The sequence below is a fragment of the Nipponia nippon genome, unplaced genomic scaffold (assembly GCF_047370975.1).
Source record: "Nipponia nippon isolate SJK-2023a ecotype South Korea unplaced genomic scaffold, ASM4737097v1 scaffold_40, whole genome shotgun sequence".
In the NCBI taxonomy this organism is placed as follows: domain Eukaryota; kingdom Metazoa; phylum Chordata; class Aves; order Pelecaniformes; family Threskiornithidae; genus Nipponia; species Nipponia nippon.
Genome location: NW_028262359.1, coordinates 796909 through 824696, shown reverse-complemented (window position 1 = coordinate 824696; position 27788 = coordinate 796909). Strand labels below are relative to the sequence as shown.

Below are 27788 nucleotides of genomic sequence, written 5' to 3'. Positions count from 1 at the left end.
CCTGCAGCAGACTCCTCCCGCTGCCAACAGATGCCCAACGAGAGCTCTGACTACCACTGCTGAGAAACACCGTCTCGATGAGCGGGGAACAGTTGGGTCCGGTCCTTTTGTGCAGTGCTGAGGCAGGGAGCTGGGGATCATCCCCGACTGCTGTCGGCAGGCACTCGCTGCTGGTGGCTCATGTAACCCTCCTGGCACCTGGGGTCCAGGGAGACAACCACAGCCTCGGCCGACGAGCGGGTCGGGTTCCCCACATCTCCGACGTTACCTGAGCTGAAGCTGGCTGAACCAGGTGCTGACGGCACAGTCCACACGCATCACCAGGGAGATCCCCAGTAGGAGGCAGATGCTGCTCACCACAAAGCCCAGTGACTCAAAGAGGAACCTGCCGGCACAACAGACGTAGTAAGGATATTGCAGCCAGCATGCCTGCAAAGACAGGCTGCTGCCCTCGCTCCCAGCAGGCTGATTTCAGGTCCTAAAACCTGATTTACGCTCACTCCCCAGCAGTTGCTGCCTGCAGCCTGGAAGCCAAGCATGCTTCTGGTTTACAGGCTGTTCAGGACAACACCCAGGTGGGATTTTGAATCCCTCAGAGGCCAAGGCCACCCCACACTCCCTACTGGCCCAAAGGTTTGCTAGTTTACCATTTCTGGGTTTACCATTTCTGGTCTGGTATCCCTGCACCTTTGACTCTCTGCCCTGAATATTCTTAGCTTCCAGGTGGGCTCTGTGTGTTCTTGGAAATAAAGATAAGGAGAAGTTTCTAGGCTCTGGCTCAAGTCCAGCTTCTGAACTTGCAGCAGGAATCAGTTAAGGACAGTCCTACAGCCTCTGCTAGGTAAGAAGTCACAGGGTCTCTTTCAACATTACTGTCTACAAACTCTAGTCAAGATGTCACGGATATGAGCCCTAACCCAGCATCAGAGCAACTCCTGGGACTTACTTTGGGGCAAAGACCTTCCAGACCATGAGGTGCCTCCTGAGGATCATAGCTGCACAAACACAGGCCAGAAGCTGTGGGGGAGATCAGGAAAAACAAGTTACAAGTGACTCTGGAGAGACCTCTTGGGCGCTAGGTTCACATCTGAAGGCGGTACGAAACTGCATGCACCTGAGAGGCTGGTGGTACAGCACACACCATAAATAAGCACGCCAAAGAGGATTCCCTTCCATCATGTCCTCAAGTCTGGAAAAACAAGCTGCTTGGGGTACACGCAGCCCTCCTGGGGCCAGGCTGGGACAGTACAGAAGAGGGCTCACCCTGTGGCTAACCTGACCTAGTATTTCACTGAGAGGGGCACCCACGCTCTCCTGCTGCGGGGCCTGCCTCCTCCCTTGTACTGTCTCTGGTCTGACCAGACAGGAGAACGATTTGAAGGGCTAAACCCCAGAAAGCTATTTGCTTCTTTCACAGGATTAAATTTCTGGTGTTTTGCTCCCTATACCACCGCAGCACAGGATCAGATGAAAACCAGAGCTGGTGCAAAATAGATAGGCATGGTTGGGAAGCAGGGGAGCAGGATTACAACCCTGTAGTTTCTGAACAGACGTTGCCACTCTGGGCAGACAGGTATGAAAAGCGGCCTAATCCATACTGCGGCTTCTGTGCTGGAGCCCTTCCCAAAGCACAGAGCATGGCTGAGAAGAGGACCTGTGCAGCTGCTCTTCCACCTGCAACCAGACATATCACCGCTGGGCCTGTCTGTGCCCGGCTGACCCCCTTCCCTCATCAGAGCACCCCATGGTTCTCCTAGCAACCCATTTTCCTCTTGGACAGCCTTCTCCACAGCCATCCTGCCTCTGTCCGTACCTGTGTCCCAAGGACAAAGAGGTACTTCAGCCCCAGCTGCAGCAGAGCAGTGGAGAACTTCTCCGGGGACTCCCGCAGCCTCATCTCCATCATGTGCTCCTCCACCTCCGGCAGCTCCTCCCGGGGCTCCTTCTTGGGCTTCTTCCTATGCGAGCTGGGCATCTCGCACACAAAGGGCCAAAGCAGGAGCAGAGGGCAGCCGACTACCTCAAGGACAAAGGCACATGAAGTTACTGGAGCCCAGGAGGTGAGGAGCAGTCTAGGCTCTGCCACCACGCCCTGGATGTACAGGACGCACACGCCCCAGCTCCAGTTTGCTGGCCAGGCACAACTGGATGGAGGCTGCAGGCTGTGGGCAGCTCTATGGCCCCAGAAGGGGACAGCGAGGATGCTGCTGTTCAGCTGGTGCTGGAGCCTTCATCGCCTCGTGCTCAGCCTGCAGGCCTCCAGACAAGGCAAAGCAGTGAGCCAAGTCTGCTCAGGCTCAACAGCCCAGGAAGAAATTGATTTACCTGCAAAGAGGATATGGGAGGCAAAGGTGTTGGCGCCCACCAGAACAGCAGGCAGAAGGTTCGTGCCGTGGTCAAGGTGGAAGCCGACAAAGGCTGCGTTCCAGTGGATGGCCGGGAAGATGGGCTGGTGGCCCGTGGAATAGAAGAACTGGGAAGCAGCAAGGAGCCAGGAGATGACTGCGTACCAGGGCACTGAAAAAGGCTCTGAGAGATTGAGAGAGAGAGAGATCAGCATCGAGGAAAAAAGACAGATCCACAGTCAAAAAAAGCCTGTTGAGTTTTCTTCCAGGTTCCCTTTCCACACTCTCTGACAGAAAGAAACCAGTCAGGCTCCCACCAGAGGAGACGGTGAGGGGCCAGGCACTCCCTCTGCTGCCCGCCCTGCTACTGGACTCTGTTAGCAGCAGTGGGGTTCAGTGGCTGTTCGCACCCTGGGGAGAAGGGATGAGTGTAGAGCCCCCTGCCCTGACACAAGGGACTCCTCCTCCTCCCACATTGCACCCCTGCTGCACGCATCTCTCTTCTATTAGAGGATCTGAGCAGCTCTAAAAAAGCTAGGAGGATCCTCTGAGGATCAGTGTACCACCATTCCCCAAGAGCAGAGACTGGGCTCTGCTTGTCTCCCTGGAAATAAGACAAGGTTGCTGCAGATAAGGCCCAGGTCACACATCCAGAGGATGCTCTACCGAGCCCTGACTCACCAGCGTCTCCAGCAAGGCCTCTGGCACGCGTGTGGATGTGCAGCAGCATGAAGGCCTCCAGGAAGAGGAGAAGAAAGGCGAGACTCAGCCGCTCGCTGTGCAGAAGCATCAAGAGGAAGCCCAGCAGGGTGAGTGCTATGACCAGAGCTGCCGAGTACACGCTGCCCAGCCCGTATGCTGCGATGGTGGCCTTGCAGCTTCCCCGCTCCAGGCGGCTCTTCTGAGACTCCTGCATCCTCTTGTAGATCTGAGGGATGACGTGCAGGAAGTCGACTTCAGAGCTGGGAACCCCCAGGTAGGGAGTGACGATGGATCCTGCCGACTCCCGCGTGTCCTTGGCGAGCACCGTCATGGGATTGCACAGCAGGAGCAGCAGCCCCACGGATGCTAGTCCGTAGACGGCCCATGGAAAGGCAACAACCGCCACCTGCACCAGCTCCTGCAGCTTGCCGAGAGAGTCGTCAGTGCTGGAGGCAACGGCCCAGTAGCAGGCAATGCAGAGGACCACCAGCGGGAAACCCCAGCGCACAAAGAGCACGAGGGGGTCCGAGCTGTTCAGGTTGCCGTAGTGTCGCAGCCAGCTCCGCACTGCATAGACCAGCCCGGCCAGCAAGGCCACGCACAGGAGGTAGAAGAGGTTCTTGGCCCGTGTGTTTCTCAGGCTGGCAAGGGGGGAGAGGAAAAGAGAGGGCCGGCACTGAGGGATTTCTTCGCGGCACTGGTGGAAGAAACCGGAGAGGCGAACGCAGACCAGAAGCATGGCCACGAAGCACAGCAGGTACCAGATCTCCCTCCGGTAAGAAGAAAAGCCAAGGAGCTGCTGCTTGGGGCCTTCTGGCACAGTCAGGCGACCGTCCCAGTGGAGCTTCCCCACTAGCAACATCACCAGCGAGGCCAGCAGGAACGGGGCCACCCGGGCCTCGGCCACCACAAAGCTATCGGAGAACATAGCTCCGCAGCGGAAGAGGAGGATGCCCATGGGGAAGGCCAGCCCCAGCCATGCTCGCAGCCTCTGCCTCAGGCCAATGCTGGCCAAGGGTGGTGGACTGCCCGCCAAACGGGCTCGCTTGGGATGCCGGCCCCACCAGTGCCAGAAAAAACCCAGCTGCGAAGCTGCGGCTGCCGACGACAACACCAGGAGGAGATCCAGCCCCTCCTGCGTGAACGCACGGGCCAGCCCAAGCAGAACAGCCACCACCAAGCCCCAAAGCAGTGGGTACAGGAGGCAGCTGCGATAGAAAGAGTCCGATGCTGCGGCCAGCTCTGAGGCCACGTAGCAGAGCAGGCAGGAAGTAGCGATGAGGGTGCAGCCCCCCACCATACGCAGGGGATGGAAGCGGGCCCAGGACTGGGTGCACACAGCCCGCGCCTCCCGCAGGTAGAGCTGGAAGCGGCCGATGAGGCTTCCCAGCCTGGACTCCAGCTCCGGAGGCACCAGCGTCGCTCCCTGCACCTGGGCCAAGAGCTGAGTGTGCTCCTCCACGGCGCTGGAGAAAAGCTCCTGCAGGTGCTGGAGCTGCTCTGCTGGCAGGTCCTGAGCCACCAGCGAGTAGGAGTGCAGGAAGCGGTCCACCTACAGGAGAGGGGACACAGGGTCAGACAGTGGCACTGGAACCACTGGGAATAGGATTCATCGCCATCTTCCTCACTCAGCCCCTTCAGAATGGAAAGGGCTCCAATCTGCCAGCCCCTGCCAGGACAGACCTGTCCACCGCCACATGACCCGGGGCCGGTCACCCAAATTCAGGATGTGACTGGCAGGAAACACAACACTTCTGCCCAAGTGACATCCTTCTCAAGTGACATATCCATCCCGACAGCCACACTGACTCCCCTCAGTTCTTCATCTGCAGGTGCACCTCTGGTAGCATTGTGCATCACTAAGGGCTTTTATGCAGAGTCTTGATGGTAACCGTAAGGCAAACTTCCCCCAGAACTTCGGGTCACTACTAGCTATTCATCCACACCTGATGGCGACTTTTACGCTGTTTGTCTGAGGACAGACATCAAATTGAAGAGCTTATAGTGGATCAAATCAAACTGCTCCCTCTTCTTCAATACAAGCACATTAACCAACTGTACCATAGGCTAAGGAGAGCTCATTCTGCTTCCTGCTTCAAGAGGACAGGAACAGAGGCAGCTACGATCCCAAAGTCATACAAAAGTCTTACAAGGGCATTACTGGGGCAGGGCACCCGTACAAACACCCAGCTGCTCAGCAGTGTAGATCTGCTCAAGCCCTGAAACACACCGATACCTTCGCGTGCCTTCCAGTCACCTCAGAGCGCAGGCAGAATCAGCCCACTCCTGCCCACGAATAGCAAACACAAGCACCAGCTCTCTCCCAGGCCTGCAAAGCTTCTGCAACACCAACATGATTGAGCCAGAAACCTCCTCAGACAAATGAGTGCAAATATTTAAACAGGCAGGACTGGATAACACTAATTCCCAACAGATGATGATCTATATCCTCCGTGACTAATGGAGAGCAACGTACACTATCATCTTTAAATGACAAAGCACTCTGCTGCTCTATAAATACACAGCAGAGAGGCTGAACATTTTTGCCTTCCCATCAGCAGTCGTATCCTCTCCAGCTCCTTGCTGACTTGCACCAATGGTTTCCAACTGGTACATCACGGGTTGCTTCCAGGCAACTGGGCCCAAAACAGGACCTGGTCTGCTTTGGCTTCTTCCCCGAGAGCCCCAGGGGTGCAGCAGGGAGCTGGCTGAGTTATTTTTGTGCTCCTAGCAATCCAGGGGTCCCTCAAAGGCAGGCCGGCACTTAGCTAAGACACATGCCTTGTAAAATGTGCGGCAAACCTGGTTCTGTAGCATGCCAAGAGCCACAACAGACAGCCCCCGTGTCCTCCATAGAGGGTCTGGCTTGCCCTGGCACAGTGCCTGCTCCATTGCCTGGGCTTCTTTTACGCCTGGTATCATCACTTTCATTCAAGTTTTGTCACTCGTGGTTGGGGTTCTGTATTTCATTGCGCTTGGTTCCTTCCCTATCCCACCTTACAGTCACCTGTTAGATGGTGTTTCTTTTATTTAGTCCTTTGTTACTGTTTTCCTTCTGTCACTGATCTAGAATGGCTTTTTAGCTAACACCGTTTTCCTCCAAAACAGAAGCAGCATCAAAACATCCATTTGTACTCTTGAATCTCCATTAACAAAACCTGCTCCTAGTCATCTTCAACCTTGAGGAACCAGCCTCCCCAATAACCAAATCCACCTCTGACCATTTGGGGCCAACCCTCATCCTGAAGCAAATGTCACCTTCCCGGCCAGCATTTTCCACGCCACAGCACCCACCACCAAGCACTAAACAGATCTTTCTTTTTTCTCTTTTGGGAAAATGGTGCCACCTTTCACTGGAGCAAACACTGCAAGGAGGTAACTCTTCAAAACAAGTTCCTCACGAAGATAACACCATGTCACCGCCCCACCTCCAGCAAACAGAAGAGGTATGGGCTTAAAATGCCATTCCTTCTCCTCTCTAGTTCAATGAGGAGGCCTACCACAGGCCGTACCTGCTTGGCATTGATGTGATAGACCGAGAGCTGCTGCAAGGCTGCAGACACAGCATCGCCGTCCCCGGAGAACAGCTCAGCCATCACCTCCCCGATGTTACTGTAGGGGATGGGCACACCGAGCAGCAGGGCCACAGTGGGCACCAGGTTCACCTGGGGAACAGCCTCAGGCTCCTGGAGAGACAGGGGAGGAATCGGAAATTTGAAAGAACACAGCAAAGCAGCTTTTCACTCGGGCTAGAGGATGGTGGGGAAGACATCCCTGTTAGGAGGGGAACCTGGGGAAGCCAGGAGGGGGAAAAACACATGCGAAGGCACAGGCACAGCTCTGCCCTCCCCGAGTGCCCTGTGGAGGGGAGGATGCCTGCTGGGAGCCGCAGGCCCTTGGGTCTCGCCCTGGCTGTCTAACAGCTCACCTGGCCCCACTCAGAAACCCCTCACAGCTGGAAGGGCCCGGATATAGAATCAGAATGCTTGGGGTGGAAGGGACTTTAAAGGTCACCTAGTCCATCCCCCGATGGGACTATGGGTCCCAAACACTTCAGTTACCTGCATCCTGCATCAGCCTTTCCATTCTTCTCTTGGGAAAGGTGACAGACTCCCCACCCCTCTCAATCTCCACAATCCCAATTGAACCGTTACTCTCTGTAACCCCAGGATGCAGTTTTCACCCCGGATGCCACCTCAGGCAGCAGCAGCTAAGGATCAGCTTCTTCTCACCTCTGGAGGGCCAGTGCCAAATAGGGGTGTTTTGCTGTACACAAACAGTGCTGCATTCACTTCCTTCTCGCTGTCGCCGCCATGGTCTCCGGTCTCTGTCATGCCATGGTCCCCAGCCACCAGAAGAAGGGTGTCATTCCCCAGGTGATCCACCAAGGACCTGTCACCAGGATAAGGAAGGTCAACCCCTACCTGGGCAGAGTCCCAGGTAGCCCAGGTGGGAGAGGACATGTCCCCACCAAGCCTGCCAGCATGACAGAGGTGAAGCCCACAAAAGGATCTGAGCAAAACTAAGTGCTGAAGCAGAGCTGTAACAAGTCAGCCAGGGATCCGGACAACAGACGCTTTAAAACCAAACTGAAAATTCAGAGTCCTGAGACAGAGTGGACTGATCTTGCTTAGGTCCCCAGTGAACTGGTTCCTCAGTGCCTTTGGGGATCTTGACAAAATGCAATTCGGAAGAAAAGTTCCCAACAGGAACAAATTTTAGACTGCTTCTATTTGCGTCTTGTATATTGTATCATGTTGTGTGAGCAATCTCCTACTTTTAAGGAAAAAAGAGAGGATTTGTCCCTGAAGGATGCAGTAGGTATGACACGGTATATACTGCACTCTCAGATGCAGCAGGGCAAGTTATCCACTCCTTCCAGCAGCAAAAATTAAAGCAGTCCTAAGAGTCAAAAGCCACAGCATTTTGGCTGAGGCATGGCTGTGTGATCAGGATCTCTGGGTCCCATTCTGCCTTCTGACACAAAGGCACAACTCACAGGCCTGCCGCAGTAAACGCGGCGTTCCCTAGCCAGGGTTCTCCAAGTGCTTCTCAAACATTAGCCAAACCTCAGTGTGACAATCTCCACTTTAAAGACGGGGAGAGTGAAGCTCAGCTGTACTCCAGCTGCATCATCACCTGGTTGAGAACCAAGGCTCCAAGACCTGAAGACAGACCTCCAAGACCTCTGAAACCAAACCTCTCATGAACATTTGTCTACGCAACCAAGACTGCCCCACAGCTGGGGTTTCAGCTGCCGCTGGCCAAAGCCGTTCACCGTGTTAACAGGCACAATAAGCCTTCCCTGTTGCCCCCCTGCATCGGTAAATTCCCTGGGAAGACCCCACCGGCTCAGCTGAAGAAAGAGGCCACCTGGCAACCCCCCACCGCCACACTAATCACCTGAGCATCTCATTCATCTGGGTGAGCTTCTTAGCCATTTCGGGATGGTCAGGTCCATGTTTGTGCCCACAGTGGTCCACGCCGAGGAAGTGAGCAATCAGCAGGTCCCATTCACCACTGTCCACTGCAAAACAAGAGCAGCCTTATCACATACTAGCCTGGGATTCAGGCACAGGCTCTACACCTGGACTCTCCTGCCAGAGCTTTCTGGTTGCCTCTGGAAACTGCTGTTTCTTCCCCTCCTGCCACCATCACTCCCAGCTCTCAAGTAGATCGATGCAGGTTTTAAGAGAAGCACATTCTTGGTCTGCGGGTGCCTGGGTGCAATGCTGCTGGAAGCTCAACGCCCACAAGCGCCCCAGTATCCACGGTTTTCATTCACCACCTCTCAGGAGAGGAAAGGCCCAATGTCACCCAAGTCACCTTGAAATACCCTTAACTCAAATTGCCATAAACGGAGCTAAAGCACAGGGATGATCAGGAAGAGCACCCAGAACTCCAGCCCTCCCCTGGAGATATTTCAGGTCAGACTCATCCGTGTGCCCCTCTGTGTCCCACCCAGCACGTGGGCATGGCACACCAACGCTGTCCCTAGCTAGAAAGTTATCGCGGCCTCTGCCCTCTGCTGCAGGGTCTCAACACATGAAAACCAACATATTTGGGCTTAAATGATGAACTGCGGCTCTCCCACAAGGCACAAGGACTTCCCCGTGAAAGGCCACCGCACCCTTGATTTACTTAGATTCATACACAGATAAAGCAAAGAGCATTCTCCTCGGTCCTAAGACCTAGGGAGGAGTCTGAAATCACCTAAAATTCACAAATTCATCTCACACTTCACCTTCTTCCCAAGACCGGGAGCCACTTGTACTCTGCTGAGAGCAGTGCTGTGCCCCAGCCTACTGGCTGCACTGCTGGGTATTTCCTAGAGCACTGTGTGCCTGCCCGGGCAGCCACGTGTCAAAGTGAAGCTGCTCCTCCTGCTCCATCCTGGCAGCGTATTCCTAGGACAGATGTAGAAGTCTAACCTCCTCCCATAAAGCTACGCTCTTTTTTTTTTATAGAACCAGTTTACGGGCCCCAGAAGCTGGCTTATCTGTGGAAATCCAGCTAGAGCACTGTAATCCCCAGGCAGCAGCGTGTGACTGCCCGGCGCCACTCTGTAACTGAAAAAACTCTTCAGTCCTACCCCAAACTCGCAGCTGGACTCCTGCAGAACATAAAGGGTTGCCCTGGCCCTGGGGGAAAGAGCTGCTTACCAGTTGGATAGAGATGCTGCAGGATCCCATTGTCCACAGTGTGAAGATCCTTCACGTTAAAAGAAGGGAAGAAATACGAGCGGAAAAACTTCTTCGGGAAGAGTCCTTCCCAAGTGTCATCACCCATGAAGACCACTCTCCTTCCTGAGTCAGCAAGAAAGGAATTAATGAGAGTAGGGAGCCCACCCGAGTCGTGCTGTTACCCACACTAGTGTAAAGAGCCTGGGCAGATCCAGGTCAGGGTCTGGAGTGCTGGGCTCCTCTCCAACCAACCTCCAAAAGCGACCTAAAATTAAAATGACCATCTGACTGTAAATGAGTTTGAATACGGGGAGCAACCAGCCCTGTTTCTACGCGTACAAGTGCCCCCCACGCCACATCCACCTGCACAGCCTTATCGTTGACCTCTGACCCATCACCCCAGCAGAAAGACCCCTGGGTTGAACCGGCCAGGAAGCAGGCAGGTACCCACCCGTGCCACCGCAGCACTCAGGAAGGTACAGCATGAAGCAGACAAACCCTCCAGACAAGCTGATAGCCTGTGACCCCACTGTAAAACACAAGGCAGCAGATGGCTGCTGACAGGGGTAGAGTAGAAGCTCTGAATCCTGGGCTCCAGCTTTAAACACAACAGCGGTGGGTTTTCATGCGCAGAAAATAGAAGGCAAAAGCACTGACGCTGCCTGCTGCCCTCGCTCTGCTTGCCCTGCCTGCCACCAGGCAGCCCTCCGTGTTTCTGCAGAGCCTCTCCAGCCTGGAAGCAGGAACCGTTTCCTCCGAAGCTGCTGCTCTGGCGCAGGGTCTGCCAGCTTTTTCCATCTCGGATGATTTACTGTGTTTGCCCACCTTGCTCGCACACAGGGGAGCGGACAACCCAGTCACACTGCCTCATCCCAGGCACTGGTATTTGTGCCACTCTGAGCCCTGGAAGGAAATCTCTCTGGATAACACAGGACTCTGTGCTGTCCCCTTTTCTCTACTCCATCACCCCACCCTAACAAGCCCTTTACAGCTGCACACCCCGGCAGCACCAAACTACACAGAAAACGTGACGAGGTCGCTGCCTAACAGGTGCAGGCAGCCGGCGGGGCAGGCTTGCTGCCCGAGTGACACCCGCGTGGCGCACCTGGCACCAGCTCCTCCCTCGTCACGCCTCTCACAGGAACGCAAACACAACACGACCGACTGCCCTTGCCTTTGTACGGCCGCTCCTGGCGGTGACCTTGTGACAGTCACCATCAGTACAGCCATGAAGATGATGAAGATGAAGCTGCGGTCCCAGTTACTTACTCCCAGTACAAGATAGAGAAACCCTGCCTGCATGACAGCTCTGCCTGGGACAACTGTCACTGAGTAGGGCAAAAGAACGAGCTGACGGGGTGGACGTGTTCTAAGCGGTTCCCTTCCCCAGGAGAGAAGAATAAAGGTCCCGTGTGAGCGTGGACGGGTGGTTTGCACGTGCCCTGTCCCCGCGGGACGCGGCCCCTGCCCACTTACCATTCTGCACCATCTGTGCCAGCAGGTTGTCCTCCTGGATGGCGTAGGTGGCAAAGTTGCTGCCCACGTCGATGAAGGTGGGCAGCGAGCCGGTGGTGAGGCCCTTGATGCGCTGCATGGTGGCAGTGGGGGGATCGGCTCGGAAGCGGTAGAGGCGGGCATGGCGGGGCTGGGAGGTGGCGAGGCGGTGCAGGAAACTCAGCTTGTTCTCGTAGGGCAGCGGGCTGGCCTTGGCGGGGTTGAAGCGAGCGAACTCAAAACGGAGGGCGTCGATGATGACGAGCACGGCCTTGGGGAACCGGCGGGGCACCCAGCAGGAGCCGGGCGGGAGGCGCTGCCTCTCCCGGGGCGGTGACACCAGCGGGTCCGAGCAGGAGCTGCTGCTGGCGAGCTCGATGCGGGTGAGCAGGAAGCCGCTCATGAAGAGCCCGATACCGGCAAAGAAGAGGAGGCAGACCCAGGCCAGGAAGAGCAGCACCGGCCACCGCCGCATCCTGGGGGGGAAAGGACAGGCGGGCTCAGCCCGAGGGGCTCTGCCTGGGCCAGGTACCGCCCCCCGCCAGCACCCACCCCTGCCCGCGGCCCCGGCCCCCGCCGCTCCCGGCCCTACCTGCGGCCGCCGCGGCCCGGGCCCAGCCGCCCCTGCCCTTACCGGAAGCGCCGCGCCTAGCGTCGGCCTCCCAAGAGCGGCGCCGCCGCAGGGGACGGGCGGGGGCGACAGCGCCCCCTGGCGGCCCGGAGCCGCCGGCCTCCCTCCGCCTGTGGGGACGCGCGGCATCTCCAGCTCGTCCGAGACATTGCTTTGATTAACCGATTAACTAATCCCCGGAGCCGCTCCCCTCCCTGCGGCCCGCACTGTGAGCAGCACGCTATCGAGAACCCATGCAGGGGCAGTTAGCGGGAGAGCGAGGGGGCGACGACAAGAGCCCTCGTCCCTGGAGAGGGATTTTCCCCCGGGAGTGGGGTCCCCGCCGGGAGAGGGGTCCCCCGGCTCCCCTTGGGGGTCACTGCATGTCCGCGGGAGCCGCTGGCAGGAGCCTGCTGGGGAGGGATGGTTCCCCCTTCGTCAGCAGACGGCGGGGTGTCGGGTCGGGCTCCCGAGCACCAGGGGACATGCTGCAGCAGCACCGGTACCATTTATTACATGATTTAAATCCAAATACAAAATAAGGATCGAGGGAAGAGGAAGAGCGTCTGGGTGGGGAGAGCGGCAGGACAGGACTGCCGGCGAGGGCGCGGGATCCCTCCGGCCCCGCTAGCTGGAGCTGGCCTGCTCTGCCTTCAGCACCTCGGTGGCGGGAGGCTGGGGGTCCTCGCGGGCTGGGGACATCTCCTCCTGGATCTTCGCGGCTTGCGGCTTGGTCAGGGTGGTGTAGATCCCCAGGGCCTGGGGGGAAACGGGAGAGCCGTGAGGGAGGAGAGGACCGCGCCCCACCGGGCTGCCGCCTTCACCTCCCCTGGGGTGAGAGACGGGTGCCTCCGACCACGCTGACCTGCGCGACCATGTTGGTGACGTCGCCGGTGTTGGCGGGCAGCAGCAGGGTGTTGGAATCTTTGGCGAGCTTGGAGAAGGCGCTCACGTACTGCTCGGCCACGGAGAGAGAGGCGGCGGCGCTGCCGTGCTGGGGAGGGAGGGAGGGAGGAGGCTCAGCAGCGAGTCGTGGACCACCGAGAGCTGATCCGCACCCCCAGCCCCAGCCCGCCCCGGCTGCGCACGGCCCCCAGGAAGCCCAAACTCCTCGCTCGCTGCTGCCGGAGGCACCAGGGAGCCTCCCAGAGAAAGCCGGGTGCCACGCCGGCCGCGGTTTCGGCTCCCCTGGCGCCGGCCCCCAGGAGCCGTCGCTCACCTGCTGTGCCAGAGCAGCTGCCAGGAGCTGGATGGCCTCCGCCTTGGCCCTGGCCTTGACCAGCATGGCGTTGGCTTCTCCTGCAACGAACCGCAGCACAACGCCCATCAGAACCGCCACAAAGCGCTTACAAGGAGCGAACCAAGACAATTCCAAGGAACAAATCAAGACAACTTCAGGCACACAAAGCCTCTCTTCCCCAGCAGCAGCAGGGCGATGCTCCTGCCGCACACCTCCTGCCGCCCCAGGCTGCGGGGCAGCAGCATGAGCTGGAGGCCCCAGCAGGGAAGTATCAGCGTGGCTGAGGAAGCCTGGCCCGCAGACAGCGATGCGGTCTCTCCCTGGGAGCATCACCCTCAGTGCAGAGGGCTGCAGATCCCCCAGGCCCCACACGTTCTAGCCCAAGGCACTACCAGCAGCTTTGTTGATTTGTTCGGCCTTCTCAGCTTCCGATGCCAGGATCTGGGCCTGCTTCTGCCCCTCAGCCACGTTGATAGCCGATTCCCGCGTCCCCTCCGACTCCAGCACCGTCGCCCGCTTCCGTCGCTCTGCCTCCACCTGCAAACACAGGTCAGACACCCACCTGCCACGGCCGCGCCGGGGAAAGCCCATCCGGGGGGCAAGCGCAGCGAGGACACGCTCCTACGTCTCGCTTGGGCAAGTGTGGCTTAGCAGAGGATGAGCACGCAGCTAGAAAACACAGCGTGATTCCTGGTGAGGGCTGGTCCTGCTCCCGCTCCCCACGCTGCACAGCCCTGTCCACACTTAACCAGACAGACGCTTCCCCCTCCTCCCCTTCCCACCCAGAGATCTGGTGCCTGGCTTTTCTCAAGAGGAGACCTTCAGCTCTGGGATTCCTACAGAGCCCAGTAGGGATTTTAAAGGGAGCTAGCAGGGCTTGCGTGTAGCAAGCAGGGGCCACCATCACCAAAATAAGGACAGGAATTATTTATTCAACAGCTGTACGTTTGCAGCCAAAGCACCAATGGGTTTCCCTCACCACAGGAGGGGTTGGTGCTGCCAGCTCTGGATGGATAACAACGGAGCGGCATGGAAGGAGAGACTTCCCTCTTGTTCCAGTCTGCCCTCCCAGGGAAACCAAACCTGCATCTGCATGGACTCCTTCACGCGCGGGGGTACATGGATGTCCTTGATCTCGTAGCGCAGGCACCGGATGCCCCAGCAGTCTGAAGCCTGGTTGATGGCATCCACAATGTTGGCATTGAGGGACTCCCGCTCCTGAGAGGCAAAAAAGAAATGGCAGAGAGCAAAGAGGCGCTTAGCATGAGATGGGTCAGGAGGGAAACAGACACCTTCCCATCACGGGCCAAGGTCAGCCAAATAAAATAAAAAACCAAAACAAGACCCGGCTGTAAGTGGTGTTCCCTAGGGCTCAGTGTTGGGGCCGGTCCTGTTCAATATCTTCACTGATGATCTGGACGAGGGGATCGAGGGCACCCTCAGTAAGTTTGCAGACAACACCAAGTTGGGTGGAAGTGTCGATCTGCTGGAGGGTAGGAAGGCCCTGCAGAGGAACCTGGACAGGCTGGATCGTTGGGCCAAGGCCAACTGTGTGAGGTTCAACAAGGCTCAGTGCTGGGTCCTGCACTTGGGTCACAACAACCCCATGCAACGCTGCAGGCTGGGGGAGGAGTGGCTGGAGAGCTGCCTGGAGGAAAAGGACCTGGGGGTGTTGGTCGACAGCCGGCTGAACATGAGCCAGCAGTGTGCTCAGGTGGCCAAGAGGGCCAATGGCATCCTGGCTTGTATCAAGAATAGTGTGGCCAGCAGGACCAGGGAGGTGATCGTGCCCCTGTGCTCGGCACTGGTGAGGCCACACCTCGAGTCCTGTGTTCAGTGTTGGGCCCCTCACTCCAAGAAGGACATCGAGGTGCTGGAGCATGGCCAGAGAAGGGCAACGAGGCTGGTGAAGGGTCTGGAGCACAAGTCTGGTGAGGAGCGGCTGAGGGAGCTGGGGTTGTTCAGCCTGGAGAAGAGGAGGCTGAGGGGAGACCTTATCGCTCTCTACAACTGCCTGACAGGAGGCTGTAGTGAGGTGGGGTCGGTCTCTTCTCCCAAGTAACAAGCGATAGGACAAGAGATGGCCTCAGGTTGCGCCAAGTTGCTCCAGGGGCGATTTAGATTGGACATGAGGAAAAACTTCTTCATTGAGAAAGGTTGTCAGGCACTGGAACAGGCTGCCCAGGGAAGTGGTTGAGTCCCCATCCCTGGAGGTATTTAAAAGATTGGTAGATGTGGTGCTTAAGGACATGGTTTCGTGGTGGACTTGGCAGTGCTGGGTTAACGGTTGGACTTGATGATCTTAAAGGTCTTTTCCAACCTACATGATTCCATGATTCTATGACAAGACCCATCTCCCAGGATTCACTAATAGGTCAACTGAAACAGAATCCAAAAGCCCTCTTAGCAGAGGACATTTTGGTGTTAAGCGTATCAGCCTGGTCGTGCAGACCGCCCTGGGGTTTCGAGAGATGCTGGCAGCTCCGTGATCCACCTCCCCAGCTCACCCGGAAGACTCTGTCGAGGGAGAGTTTGCCAAGTTCAGATCTCATGGTGGTCTGGGCCAGCTGGGTCACTGCATACTCAGGATCTTCCACCCCATAGCTGGCCTGGAGAGCAGAAGCAAAAACCAAGAGTCAACAGCAGTGCCAAGAGGAACCCTGAACAAGGCAGGGTGGGCAAACATAGAGACGAGAAACCTGCCACAGACACCCCTGCCAAAGAAAAGCGGAGTCCAGAGCCCCAGGAGGGATTGCAAGGGCACAGCAAGCTGGGAGGAGGCTGAAGTGCCCGTCGTGGGGAGAAGGGAGCCAGCAGAGCCAGGCGAGCGGTGCCCAAGGGGCTGCCACGGTGGCCAGCTGAGCAGCGCGACACATGCAGACCGTGCTGGGCGCAGCCATGGAGGCTACACGTTTGACTCAGGCTGAGTGTCAGCACAGCAGGGACGGTACCTTGTAGGGGTCCATAACCCGCAGATAGAGCACACCATCAATCTGCAGGGTGACATTATCTGCCGGGAGAGAACAACACATCCTGTTTACGACAGCAGCAAAGGCAACGTATGGCAACCCCCTCTCCCCTGACAGAACTAGCAGAGCTGGGCAGGGTCATCCCTTTCCTTCCTGGTGTCAGCAGCGTGGCACGGAAGAGGGAATGGCTGAAATGGATCTCCTTATCTAAAAGGCTTTGTAAAAAGGATCTTGACATTCCCTAGAAAACACTACATTTTGACATCTTAATATATAAGAAGTCTCAGGTCTCCAGATCAAAACATTTCATACTGTAGTTATCTTTGTAAATAAAGATTTAAGGAGAAAAAAAAACCCAAAACAAAAAGCTTAATATTGGAATTGTAACAGAGCTGTCCATTAACCTGATCCAAACCCTTTTTTTAAAGAAACACAGAGATTTTTTGCGATTCAACACAGGAAAACATCTGAAAAATGGATTCCTGCCCAGGCGCGTTCAACCCAGCAAGAAGAAGCAGCCACAGCCCCGAGAGGGCAGAGAGGGCCTCCTGGGGTGCCCCCGCTCACAGGGCCAGGAGTACAGCCAAGCCTGGGTCCCCAGGGACAGGGCTGAGCGCAGGAGCCTGGGACACTTCCACTCCTCCCTGCGCCGTCCCTTGCTCACCCCGGATGCAGGGGAAGGAAAGGGTCAGGAGGCAGAAGCTGTTCCTTACCTAAGGTGACAGCTGACTGCTCTGGGACGTTAATGACGATTTCTTTGAGACTCTGCACGTAACGAATCCGATCCAGCAGAGGGATGAGGAAGTTCAAACCCTGGGAAAAGGGTGGGATTAGATGGCTGAGCCCCTAATCTGGGGTTTTCCCCCCAGAGAGCTCAGCCAGAGTAGAGAGAGCTGTGCAAGCAAAGCCCAAGTACACTACATGCTGTAGGTGCTGCAGGCAGAGCAAGCATGCTTTACACGTGGAGGGAGTTTAGGTTTCTCAGTGCTTTTAACACCCCACCAAGGGAAATTAATCTACAGGCCGTCAAAAGGATCACGATCTGGAAGAATAAGCACAGCACTCCCCAAATCCGTGCGCAAAGGACACGTCTCGCTAGAGCTTTAGGAACCTGCTGAATCCAGAAGGGGAGAAAAGCGGCTCCTTACAGGCTCGAGGATTCGGTGGAACTTGCCCATCCTCTCCACCACCCAAGCCTCCTGCTGCGGCACAAAGAGCACCCCAATATTCATGGGCAGGCCGGAGTTCAAGCGGTGCGGTGCCGGGACCAGCCACACTGAACGCTTCAGCTGCTGGGAGCGCTGGAGAAAAGAAACGGAAGGGGATGGAGACCGGCCGCCGGCACCTCAGAGCCCAGCACCATCTGGGATCCCATCCCATTTGGGATGGCTGCTTGCGGCGCCGATACCCCAGGGCAGGAAACACCAAACAAGCCCACGCCATGCGGGGACAGGGGCTGTCCCCACAGGGATGAGAGCTGGGCCCCAGGGCCAGCGCGAGTGTCGGGGCCCTCCCTGCAAGCGTAGGGTGGCTCAGCCCCGCGCTGGGGCTTTCTCCACACCTCCCCTTCCCTCACATCCCCGCTGGGGGGAAGGAATAAAGCCCCTGACGCTGTGAGGGAGAGGAAGGTGTGTGGGGTGTCTCTGCCCCACTCAGCCCCTCGTAGGCTGCTCAGCCCCCCTCCCACCCCTCTCCCCCCCCCTCACTCCCAGGCCACCCCCCTTCAAACCCCTCTCCCTCCCCAGCTGTGGCAGCCCTCTGGGCCGCCCCCAGGCACCTGCTGCCCCCGGGCACTCCCCTGCCCTCCTCCCCACAGCCCCTCACTCCCACCGCTCTCCTCAACACCTCCCCTGCCCGGCTCCCCCCGGCCTCCTCCCTAACCCCCGTACCTCAACCCAGCCCCGCCATTTACCCCCCCAGCCCCGCTCCCCTCAGCCCGGCCCCTCCTCAGCACCCCGGGCACCCCCGCAGCCCGGTCCCCCGAGGCCTCCCCGTTACCCCCCGGTCCCCCGAGGCCTCCCCCGGCCCCACCTGCAGCAGGCCGAGGCCGGGCGCGGCCCGCCGACCCGCCCGCGCCAGCATCGCTCCGCCGCCCGCCCCGCTCGCCGCCGCCGCGGAAGGACTCCCGGCAGGCCCCGCCCCTTCCGTGTGCACCACCCGCGGTGCCCGTCCCGCCGCCGCGGCCCCCGCCCCTGGTTCCGGCCTGGCTGTCCGAACGGGCCTTTATTAAATTAGAAACAAACAGGAGAGGGACCGGTACGGCCGCCCCGCGCCCCGGGCGGGCGGGTCTGGTTGAGATGATTTCCCTTGTCCCCTGCCGCTCTCGGACCCCGCCTGGGCTGCAGCAGCCCCGTCCCCATCGCCCCCACCTCCCCGTGAAGGCCCTGCCACCTCCCCTCCGCTGCTCCCCCTCGTCCCAGGACTCAGCCCGGGCTCCTGCCCATCCTCCGGCACCTGCGGGCACTGCCCAAAGCCGCCTCCTGGATGGGACTCGCCCCATGCCTGCAGACGGTGCAAAACTCGGCTTTTTTGGCAGTCTCCATCTTTTCTCACACCCACAGCTCCTGCAGAGAGCACAGGTCCCCGTCCGTGCGGCAGCCATGCCTCTTGGCTCAGGGTCCGTGGCGATGGCCACTTCCCCGGCAGCCACACACGCCTTGGGGTCTGGCGTGCCCTAAAGGGGTCGGAGGACGAGTCCAGGCCTCCCCAAGCTGCCTGAAGAATGGATGCCCAGCAAGTCTCGGCCTCTCCCGGGGCTTTAAATACAGCCCCGGCCCCCAAGCTGCACCCCGGCCGAGCGGTGGTCACCCTGGCTGAGCGGTGGTCACCCTCTTCCACAGGCTGCGGGGTCCCCGTCCCCCTCGCAGTCCCCACAGCTCTGCCCCAACCCGGGCAGCCCCGCACAGTCGGGGGCCTGGCCAGCACCGACAGGGTCAGGGGAAGAACCAATTCTCTGCAAGCCTCTTCTGTGCTCCCAGCAACAATAAATACTAATAAATACAAACTTTTCCACACTTTCTGCTCCCAACCCCAGGACCAGTGTAGGCAGCCTCACCCAGAGCCCCCAGCCCAACTCTTCACTCCCCCCCTCCCCCAGCTACAGCCAAGTCTCCAAGCTGGGAGCAGCTCCAGCAGAAGGCTTGGGCATGTCCCTGGAGCACCAGGGCTGCTCCCCAGCCCCTGCCCCTCCTGGGAAAGCCCCGCGGTGATCCCAGCCCTGCCGCAGGGCACGGGCACAGTGTCCGTGCTGCTCGGGAGGACAGGGGTGCGCAGGGAGGGCGATACTTCAAGGCAGTGCTTCCTTGCTGGCCCTTCACTCATCTCTCCCCAAAGTGCTGGGCTGGAGGCTCCCCGGTGGCCCTGGGAGATGGAGAAGGTCAGGCCCGAGGTGAGTAGCAGGGATTCCTTGGCATCTCCGTGAAGGATTTCAGTTCATAGGGGATCCCCGAGTCGACCTCGATCGACTTGCGGGAGAAAAGCAGCCGGATATCGTCGTGAAGGTAGATCTTTCCCGACTTGGAGCTGTGAAACCTGAGCGGAGACAAGACCAGGGTGGAGGGGCCTCAGGCTCCCAGGCGAGGGCAGGACAGCCTCGGTGGTGGGCACGACCCCCTCACCAAGGTGGCCACACTCCGGTTGCCTTCAGAGGGACAGAGACCGCTGCCCTTGGGCAGGATGGCAGCTCCAGCCTCCCCAAAAGAGCAGCCGGTCCCTGCTTCTCCCCAGGGCAAGGGGGTCAGGCTGCCACCCCCCGGCTCTGGCCTGCAGGTTTGGGGAGACAAGGACACGTGGGAGAGGAGCCCAGGGGCGAGCCCGGGGCAGGCATCCATCCCACCCTACCTTAGGTGCATCAGGTAGCAGAGGACCCGGCGAGGAGGGCCAGAGCCTGGTGGGTCGCTGGGGGCCACAGTGGCCCCCTCCTCTTCCCCCACAGGCACCAGGAAGATGCGATGGCGTAGGAAGGTCATGTGGTTGGCTGGCATGTCCTGGAAGTCGTATGTCACCAAGAACATCTTCACCACAGTCTTGTTGGGGTTAAATAAGGTCTGGGGGCAGAGGGGTAGGGGGTAAGACTGGGAAGGGCACAGGAATGGATCCGTAGGGTAGGGCTGAGGCATCTGGGGGCAGCACCGGCAGGCCCAAGGGTCCAGAAAGCCCCACACCAGCCCCAAAGGGCTTAGCCTGAGGCCCACAGGTCGGTCCTTTGCACCCACCTCTGCTCCCATGCTCCTATCCCATCCCCACTGCACGTACATGCTCTCCTGCTGAGACCCCGTCCCTCCCACCAACCTCTTCCTTTCCTGCATCTCCCATCACCTTGTATCCCTGCCAGCACCCCGGGGACCCTGTGCTCCCTTCTGCTGTGCTGTCTTGGTGGCCACATACTCCCTCTGCACAAGCTTTCTGGCTGCTGCCCTGCCAAACAATGTAATGGAGCATATCCACACCAGGGGAGCAACCGGAGCCCACCCAGCCCCCTCCCCATGGCGCTGCCAGAGGCCAGGGGACGACTCACCACTTGGATGGTTCCAGCTTTGGGGACACTGTAACCCTTCTTTCCCAAGGCCTCCAAGTCAATCACACCCTGGGGCAAAAGAGCGAGCACGTGAGAGAGGAAGAAAGCCCACAGAGAGCCCAGCTGGGACCAGGCACAGCGCCGAGGGCCCCCCTTGCCAGGAATGCCTGGCACAAGGCGGCAAGAAGACGCCCAGCTCAGTCCCTCTCCAGACCCGTGGACAAACAACCAGCAATGCAGAGGTGACAGCAAAGCAACAGCCATGAGACGGCTGGGCAGCAGCCTGCCTATTTATACACCTGCAAGGGTTCCCTCTTTGCTTTTTGAGTGAAAAACTGCTCCTGGCACACCTAGTGGTCTCCTCAGGCAGGTGGTTGCTCCAGCAGCACTCTCTGGAGAGGGGCAGCCCCCAGGATGTGCAGTGCCTGGGTACAGCCCCCACTCACCTCCCCCAGGGTCCCAGCCCTCCCTCATCCGTACCAGGAAAGGCGAGGGCGCGCTGTGTTCAGAGATGTCGAAGTAGGTGACGTCGACGGGCAGGGTGGCGTGCTGGGGGCAGTAGGAGCCGCTGGCGCCGATCTCTGCCGTGAAGCCCTCGATCCTCCCCGAGGGTGCAAAGCGCCCTTTCAGGATGGACTCCTGAGAGAGGAGGGAAGTGTTAGGGAACTTGAAACACCAGTCCTGCCCCTCGCCTTGAAGCTGCAGGTGAGATCACCCCCATCTCCACCGCAACTGCATGTCTGCTTTCCCTCGCATGTCTCCTGGCTTTCTGGAGACCACCCACGAGGGTCCCTGGCTGCTCACTCTGGAACAGACCCATCCTGAACTGGTGGGCTAAAACCAGCCATCTAACACAGAGAACCAGCGAAAGCGCCTCGGCTCAGCCCCGCTGCAGCCATCTCAGCAGGGTCCAGGGTCCTGGCGCATCACCCAAGGATCTGCTGGCTGAGACAATCTGCTGGTGGATGGTGGCTGTGTGACACAGCCACTGCACACCAGGCCCTTGGGGACAATCAGCCCAGCCCCACACCAGGGATCGTGCCAGGTTCAGCCTCTCACGTCCGTCACCAGCCCAGCCTGGAGCCCCCAGGACCCACTTCCCTCCCCGGCAGGTGGGTGTCGTTACCTCAAAGTTGCCCAGCAGAGCATGGCTGACAGTGGTGGTGGCCCAGGGTGCTGCGGAGGACCTGGTACCCCTCCGGAGGCTGCTCCGGAGATGTCGCCTTTGAGAGAGGAGACAAGATTGGTGTTGGACTGCAGAGCATGCAGCTCTGGGCTGCCCTCTCCAAGCCCCCCTATCCCTTTCTTTGGTGGACGTTGAACCCACTTTCCTACCAACCAGAGGCAGAAGAAACCTCCCTCCGCCCCACAGCCTGGGGTCTTGAGGACGGGAGACACTTGGTACAGGAAAGGGACCCAACCTGACCCTCCCACAGGCCTGTGGGGTGCTGGGATGGCTGGGCACCCCAAGCCCCCACATCCCTCCCACGGGGCTGCCAGGACACTCACGATTTGAGGCGCAGCCCGCTCTTCAGCCTCCTCCCGACCGCAGTGCAATCTGCAGAGCTCTAGAGGGGACACGAAACAGAGAACCGCGTTAGGACAGCAACCAGGGACTGCTCACCCCCAGGAGGTGCCACTGCCCCTTGCCATGCCCCACAAGGGTCCCAGCAGATCGGAGAGGCTCCTATCCGTAGGTAGCTGTCAGTGGCCTCTGCAGGGGCGGCAAACAGGGCAGCGTAAGGGCTGCGGTGTCTGGTGGAGATGTGGGGCTGCCCAAACCCCAAAGCGGCTCTGCTGGGGATGAGGGTGTTGGTACCCAAGCCGAGGGTGAAGCACACAGCTCCCACATTGCAAAGCAGGTTTCAGGACCAGCCCTGGTGATGAGGCTCTCCCAGACAGATCCAGGCACCAACATCCCCTTGTACCTCCCAGAAGGGTAACACGTACGATGAAGCTCCCCGGCTGGCCCAGGAAAAGTCCCGTCCCGTGGTGATTCATGCAAAGTCCTCAACAGTGATGGCGGGCAGAGGGGTTGCTGCCCACCCCTGCCCACAGCCAGGCTCCTACAGCTGTAGGGTGGGGGGTTAAAGCCGGGACCATACTGCAGCCTCCTTTTAAAGATGTCCCCTTTTCAGGGGTTTTCCCTTCTGGAAGCCACACAAAGGGCAGCACAACACAAAGGGATGATGGAGCTGGCTGGCATGACCAGGAAAACCCAGGGAAGCTGCTGGAGGGCTTCACTCCGCAAGGGCAGTGCTGGGGGCAGCTGGGCTGGGGGACAGTCACCCAAAAGGGTACGTGGGCAGGGATGGAGCTGTGCTCCACGGGTGATGTGTCCTGGCTCCAAGCAGCAAGAAGCTAGGGCAGCTCTGCCGTTGGTCCCTGCGGGTCCCTGCGCCAGGGAAAGAGAGGAGCGTGCCAGCTCTGGTGTGAGCCTACTGCAGCCTCAGCTGGCAGGACGCAGCAAAGGCAGGGAGCTGGTCAGGCGGGACTGGTAAGCAAGGAGGAATTGCAGGCAGCTCCTGAGTTGCCAGGGTGGTTGCAAACCTCCGGAGCCTGCCCCATTTCTGAGTTTGTGGCACCCTGGGGACATGCCACAGGCACCCCAGAAGCGCAGAAAAAAACAGTGGCATCTCTGCACACAGCACTGGGGCTCCCACTCCCTGGCCAGAGCGTGTCCAGTCCCACTCCTTGCCACCAAACCCTTGCCCTGATGGATATCACGGCCAGGGACCCAAGCCATCCCACCCCTCTGTCCTCCTCCTTGTCAGGCAAGCAGAAGACAGTGACTCTTCCCAAGCCTGCCAGCAAGTCCGGCTTAAGGTGAAGTTGTCAGACACCGAGGGTGGCCCCACGCCACATGTCCAACTCTTGCTGTCACAGGGAGGTCGTGTCCTGTCCGAGCAAGGCTCTCTAGGCTAAAGAGCTGGTTGTAAGCAGAGGATCCAGTGACTAAAAGGTGTCAAGTCAGTGACAGCATATAGACTCTATGTCCCAGGGCTGGCTGTCAGCCACCGTCCTGCTCACACCAGTGCTGTGGCACTGGGACAGGAGGGGGTGCTGTGCCACGATGGGTGCCCCTGAGGACAGCCCTGAGCTCTGGCTGTCCCCAGGCCATGCCCTGCCTGCCCCTGCGAGCGATGCTCACCTTGGCTGTGGGAAGCAGGTGATTCCAGAATGGAGCTCCCTTGGCATCGGTGCTGCGGCAGGCCGTGGGCGCCGGATGGCACGGCAGGGCCCTCTTCCTTGGCAGCGGGGACAGGCTCTCGTCCTCAGAGCAGGAGTCGGCCACAGCCTCACCAGCGGGCAGCAGCTTCCTTTTGGCAGGACAGCTGCTGCTGCTGAGCTGGCTGCTCCCACAGGGCGTCTTCTCCAGGGAGCTCAGGTTGCTGGGCTCAGGGCTGAGCACTGTCTGAGTTGCTGGGGGCTCCTTGCACCCATTGGCCACCACTGGCCATTCTTCTTCTCCACTAGCCCTGCTGCTGTGAGCTGGGCTGCTCCCTGGCTTCTCTCTCTTCCCACCAGAGTCCAACTGGGCTGTTTGTGCAATATTGTGCAAATCAAGGTGAAGCAAGTTGTGGCCACTTGCCTGCTCCCCATTCTCCCCATAGTCTGTGGGCTGATCCCCCGATGAGACAGAGCAACCGTCTCTCGTGTGCAAAGTACTGCAAGCAATGTGCTGGAGCCAGGAGGAGGAGGAAACATCCTGTGACTTGTCCTCTCTGCTGGCCTTGGGGCTGTGGCTAGGGCTGCCCTCACACCGGTGCTCCACCACCCGCAGCCCGCTGTGGGAGAAGTGCTGGGCTGAGCCACACAGGGATAGCTCCTCCACCAGCAGACCATCCTCAAAGGTATCATCATCGTCCAGGGAAGCCTGCCCAGGGCCCCCATCGTGCTTGCCATCCACCCCCCTGACACCCCAGTGAGTTCGTTTGGGATCTCGCCCCGCCTCCGGAGTTCGCTGCTCAGGGTAACCCCTCTTGCCAGCCAGCCGGCTGCCTGCCCGCTGCTCCGTGCTCTCAGAGGAGCTGGAGAGATGGGAGAAGATGGAGACCTGGTAAACCTTCTGGCGCTTGATCTCCGTCTCATTGTAGCCCATGAGGATGCCACGGTGGGTGCAGCGCTGAGAGGAAGGCTCCAAGGGCGCCTCTCCACTGGGCCGGGACAGGCTGGTGTCCGTGCCGCGCTCCGGGGGCAGGGAGGTCTCCGCGTGGATGTGCCGCATGGAGCCTTACTTGCCTGGACTCTGTGCAGAACCGGAGTCAGAACAGCCCATGCAGCGGCAGGAGGGGGACCGTAAAGTGCCACAGATCAGGGTGCGAGGGCAGGGGGTGGGAGCTGGACCCCCCCTCGCTCAGGATGTCCGGGTGAGCCCTCCGCTACGGAGTGCACTGCAGCTCAGCATCTGAAAAGAGAGAGCAGGAGGAGGGAGATCAGCCCGGGATCGCCGTCCTCATCTGGGCTTTTGGCTGCAAGGGACCTGCCGGGATGCGGGCAACTCCCCATACAGCCCCACTCGGACCTCCCTCTCCGGGGACGGGAAGAGGAACCAGGCTGGTGCGGCTCCCCGGGGAACCCTGCGGCATCACCCACCTGCAGGATCAGCACTTCCTTCCTGGCCTGGGCACGGAGAGGAGTCTCCAGCCGGGCTGGAGGCTACTGGGGACAAGTCTGGACAAGTGGGGAGAAGGGGGCCTGCCCTCCGCCAGGGACTTGATGTGCTTGTGCTGTTCAGGAGCGCAGGAGTCAGGCAGGTCAGACCAGTCCCAGGGGCTCAGGCCTGTAATCACCCCTTTGGGGAACGGCAACAAGATCTCCCAGCGCTCACCAAGAAGACCTGCCCTGGCCGCATGCGCTGAATGAGGCAGGGCTGGTGCCCTGCGCTGCCAGCCCCATGGCAGGGACATAAACCTGGCTGGGCAGCCTAACGTCACCGAGCTCTGCTGGCTTGGACCAGAGACCTCCACCACCTCAATCAGCAGCTGAGTGGTACCAGGGGCTGCAGAGCCCACCACGGGCTTCTGCACCATCCACCCACCCCTGCCTGCCCCGAGGGCCTGACCTCCTCTGTGCTGTATGGTGCCTCACTTTTGATTTTCATCCCAGTTTCAGAGCTGTGAGAATCCTGGCCATGAGTTTTTCTGGCATGATAAATACTGAAATGGCTGCAAGAGCTGAGGAGATGCAGGAAAAGTCACCGGCAGGCTGAGGAGCTCCAGAGCCTTACAAAATGCCTGTGCCTGGCAGCTCTGCCCTTTGCCTGTCCCCACAGCTCTGCCTGCTCTTGTGGAGCAAAGGCTTAGAGGCAGGCGTGCAACAGGGGAATTGGTTCTCCAAGTGGGTGAAGGCTATCTGCAGAGCGAGGCTGCACGTGGTATTTTCACCCCTGCCACGATGAGGATGGGAAAGTGGCAGGCCAGGGTGGGTGAGCCCAGGGATTTTGTTTAAAAGGAGTGCTGCCAGGTATAACCATGCACCAGCACGTGCTGGGGGCTGCCCAGCTGGAAAGCAGCTTTGCAGAAAAGACACTGGGATCCTGGAGGACACCCATGTTGAACATGAACCAGCAATGTGCCCTTGCCACAAAGAAGCCAATGGTATCCTGGGCTGCATTAGGCACAGCATTGCCAGCAGGTCGAGGGAGGTGATCTTTCCCCTCCGCTCAGCACTGATGAGGCCACACCTGAGAGAGTGTGGCAAAGGGCCACTAAGATAATTAAGGGACTGGAGCATCTCTCCTATGAGGAAAGGCTGGGAGAGCTGGGATGTTCAGCCTGGAGAAGAGAAGGGGGATCTTATCAGTGTATATAAATACCTGAAGGGAGGATGCAAAGAAGATGGAGCCAGGCTCTTTCCAGTGGTGTCCAGTGATAGGACAAGAGGCAATGGGCACAAACTGGAACACAGGAGGTTCTGTCTGAACATCAGGAAACACTTTTTTTACTGTGAGGGTGACTGAGCACTGGAACAGGTTGCCTAGAGAGGTTGTGGAGTCTCCATCCTTGGAGATATTCAAAAGCTGTCTGGACACAGTCCTGGACAATGGCTCTAGGTGGCCCTGCTTGGGCAGAGGGGTGGGACCAGATCACCTCCAGAGGTCCCTACCAACCTCAACCCCTCTTCATAACCCGCTACGCTGCAGCCTGTCCTGGCTGCCCCCCACACTCAGCCCTCTGCAGCAGAACCCCACTTTGCTCCAGATTAACTTCCCTGACCTGCAGCGGGCGGTCGTTGGCACAACTAGCTGAAGACACCTGACAGCCAGGCACCCCCCAGAAGCGGTGTGGCTGCCGTGGAATGGCTCCCACCATCACGGTGTGGCTCCGAACCTCTGCACCGTCCTCTCCAGCTCTTCAGTCTGCGCACTGGCTCTGAGGGAAAGGAAAGGGGGAGATGCAGGGCTGGAGTGATTCACATGCTTTCCAGAAGAAGGGCATTAGGGTACTGGCTGCCTGCGGGGTCACACAGGCAGAGAGGCAGCATCGAGGCGCAGCCCCTCCCAACCTCCCAAACCCAAAGGCCACATACATCTCAGCCATCTCAGGCAGTGCTATCACCTCGATTTCCATTTAAACTACAAATATGTTAAACTAAGCTGTGAACTCTCATACCTGGCTCGTATTTTACATCCCTTTTGCATGTGTTCCTGTAGGAAAACCTGTGCATATGAACAGATCCCCGCTTCTTTCTGGTGACCATTTCATGTCTTGTTTTCCAAGACACTGCAGATCACCAGCAACCTCTGGGCCTCCGGCTAGCTGCTGGTCTCATGTCCACCTCCTGCCCCTTTCACCCACAGCACAGGACACTTTCTAGCCCTACAGACACGGAGAAGAGCTTGCAATTGTTTTCTTCCAATAAGAGATGCCTGGCCAGGAAGGCAGAAACCAGGAGCCTGACAGCCCTGAGCCATGATGGCCCCCCACCAGCTTCCCCCAGCACAAAGACAGCAGTCTTTTCATGTGCACAGCACTCACCTGCTCAGATGTGCCCTTGATGCATGATGGAGGTTTGCAGATGCAACACAGCTCCCCTGCGGTCATACTCCACTGGCACTGCAGCTTTGATGCCTGGAAGGGGGCAAGGAGGAAAGTCAGCCTGGGCAGCAGCTTGTGGTGCAACACCTTCAGAGTGGGCAGGAGCCCTCAGGCACCTCCACCCTCTCCCCCCTGTGGCAGGGACAGCATGTAAGCTTTGCTGGCCTAGGAACCTCCGAGTGAAGGAGG

General features: G+C 58.9%; 3 protein-coding genes across 24 annotated transcripts in view; all 3 read right to left on the bottom strand.

Moving 5' to 3' along the window:
• Positions 1–245: 245 nt before the first annotated feature.
• Positions 246–12589, bottom strand: PIGO (phosphatidylinositol glycan anchor biosynthesis class O). 4 transcript variants are annotated; one of them, XM_087777704.1, is made up of 11 exons: positions 12495–12589; positions 11207–11700; positions 9710–9853; positions 8451–8574; positions 7280–7439; positions 6560–6733; positions 3027–4599; positions 2326–2529; positions 1814–2016; positions 947–1017; positions 246–385 (listed from the first exon to the last, which is right to left on the bottom strand). In XM_087777704.1, exons 2-11 carry the CDS (start codon positions 11697–11699, stop codon positions 265–267), a joined length of 3267 nt encoding a protein of 1088 aa, XP_087633830.1. In that variant the 5' UTR covers position 11700; positions 12495–12589; the 3' UTR covers positions 246–264. The 4 variants fall into 4 exon arrangements, with proteins under 4 accessions (XP_087633830.1, XP_087633829.1, XP_087633831.1 ...); XM_087777703.1 differs by lacking the exon at positions 12495–12589 and adding an exon at positions 11817–12213; XM_087777705.1 differs by lacking the exons at positions 9710–9853; positions 12495–12589 and adding an exon at positions 11817–12213.
• Positions 12324–18377, bottom strand: LOC148053038 (stomatin-like protein 2, mitochondrial). The gene is made up of 10 exons (XM_087777730.1): positions 18075–18377; positions 17192–17344; positions 16757–16856; positions 16026–16084; positions 15582–15683; positions 14158–14292; positions 13467–13611; positions 13054–13133; positions 12700–12828; positions 12324–12593 (listed from the first exon to the last, which is right to left on the bottom strand). The coding sequence occupies exons 1-10, from the start codon at positions 18123–18125 to the stop codon at positions 12462–12464; spliced, it is 1086 nt and encodes a 361-aa protein (XP_087633856.1). The 5' UTR covers positions 18126–18377; the 3' UTR covers positions 12324–12461.
• Positions 18378–19007: 630 nt separating this feature from the next.
• ATOSB (atos homolog B) overlaps positions 19008–27788 on the bottom strand; it is a 40955-nt gene continuing 32174 nt past the window's right edge. For 17 of the 19 annotated variants that reach the window (XM_087777718.1, XM_087777716.1, XM_087777724.1 and 14 more), the window contains 10 exons: positions 27540–27632; positions 26778–26933; positions 26378–26479; positions 23711–24967; positions 22069–22127; positions 21686–21782; positions 21040–21198; positions 20560–20628; positions 19884–20089; positions 19008–19574 (listed from right to left, as the gene is read on the bottom strand). In XM_087777718.1, the coding sequence (XP_087633844.1) occupies positions 19421–19574; positions 19884–20089; positions 20560–20628; positions 21040–21198; positions 21686–21782; positions 22069–22127; positions 23711–24787 (1821 nt within the window). In that variant the 5' untranslated portion in view covers positions 24788–24967; positions 26378–26479; positions 26778–26933; positions 27540–27632 and the 3' untranslated portion in view covers positions 19008–19420. The remainder of the gene's footprint in view (positions 19575–19883; positions 20090–20559; positions 20629–21039; positions 21199–21685; positions 21783–22068; positions 22128–23710; positions 24968–26377; positions 26480–26777; positions 26934–27539; positions 27633–27788) is intronic. The other 2 variants (XM_087777713.1, XM_087777710.1) reach the window with 2 other exon arrangements.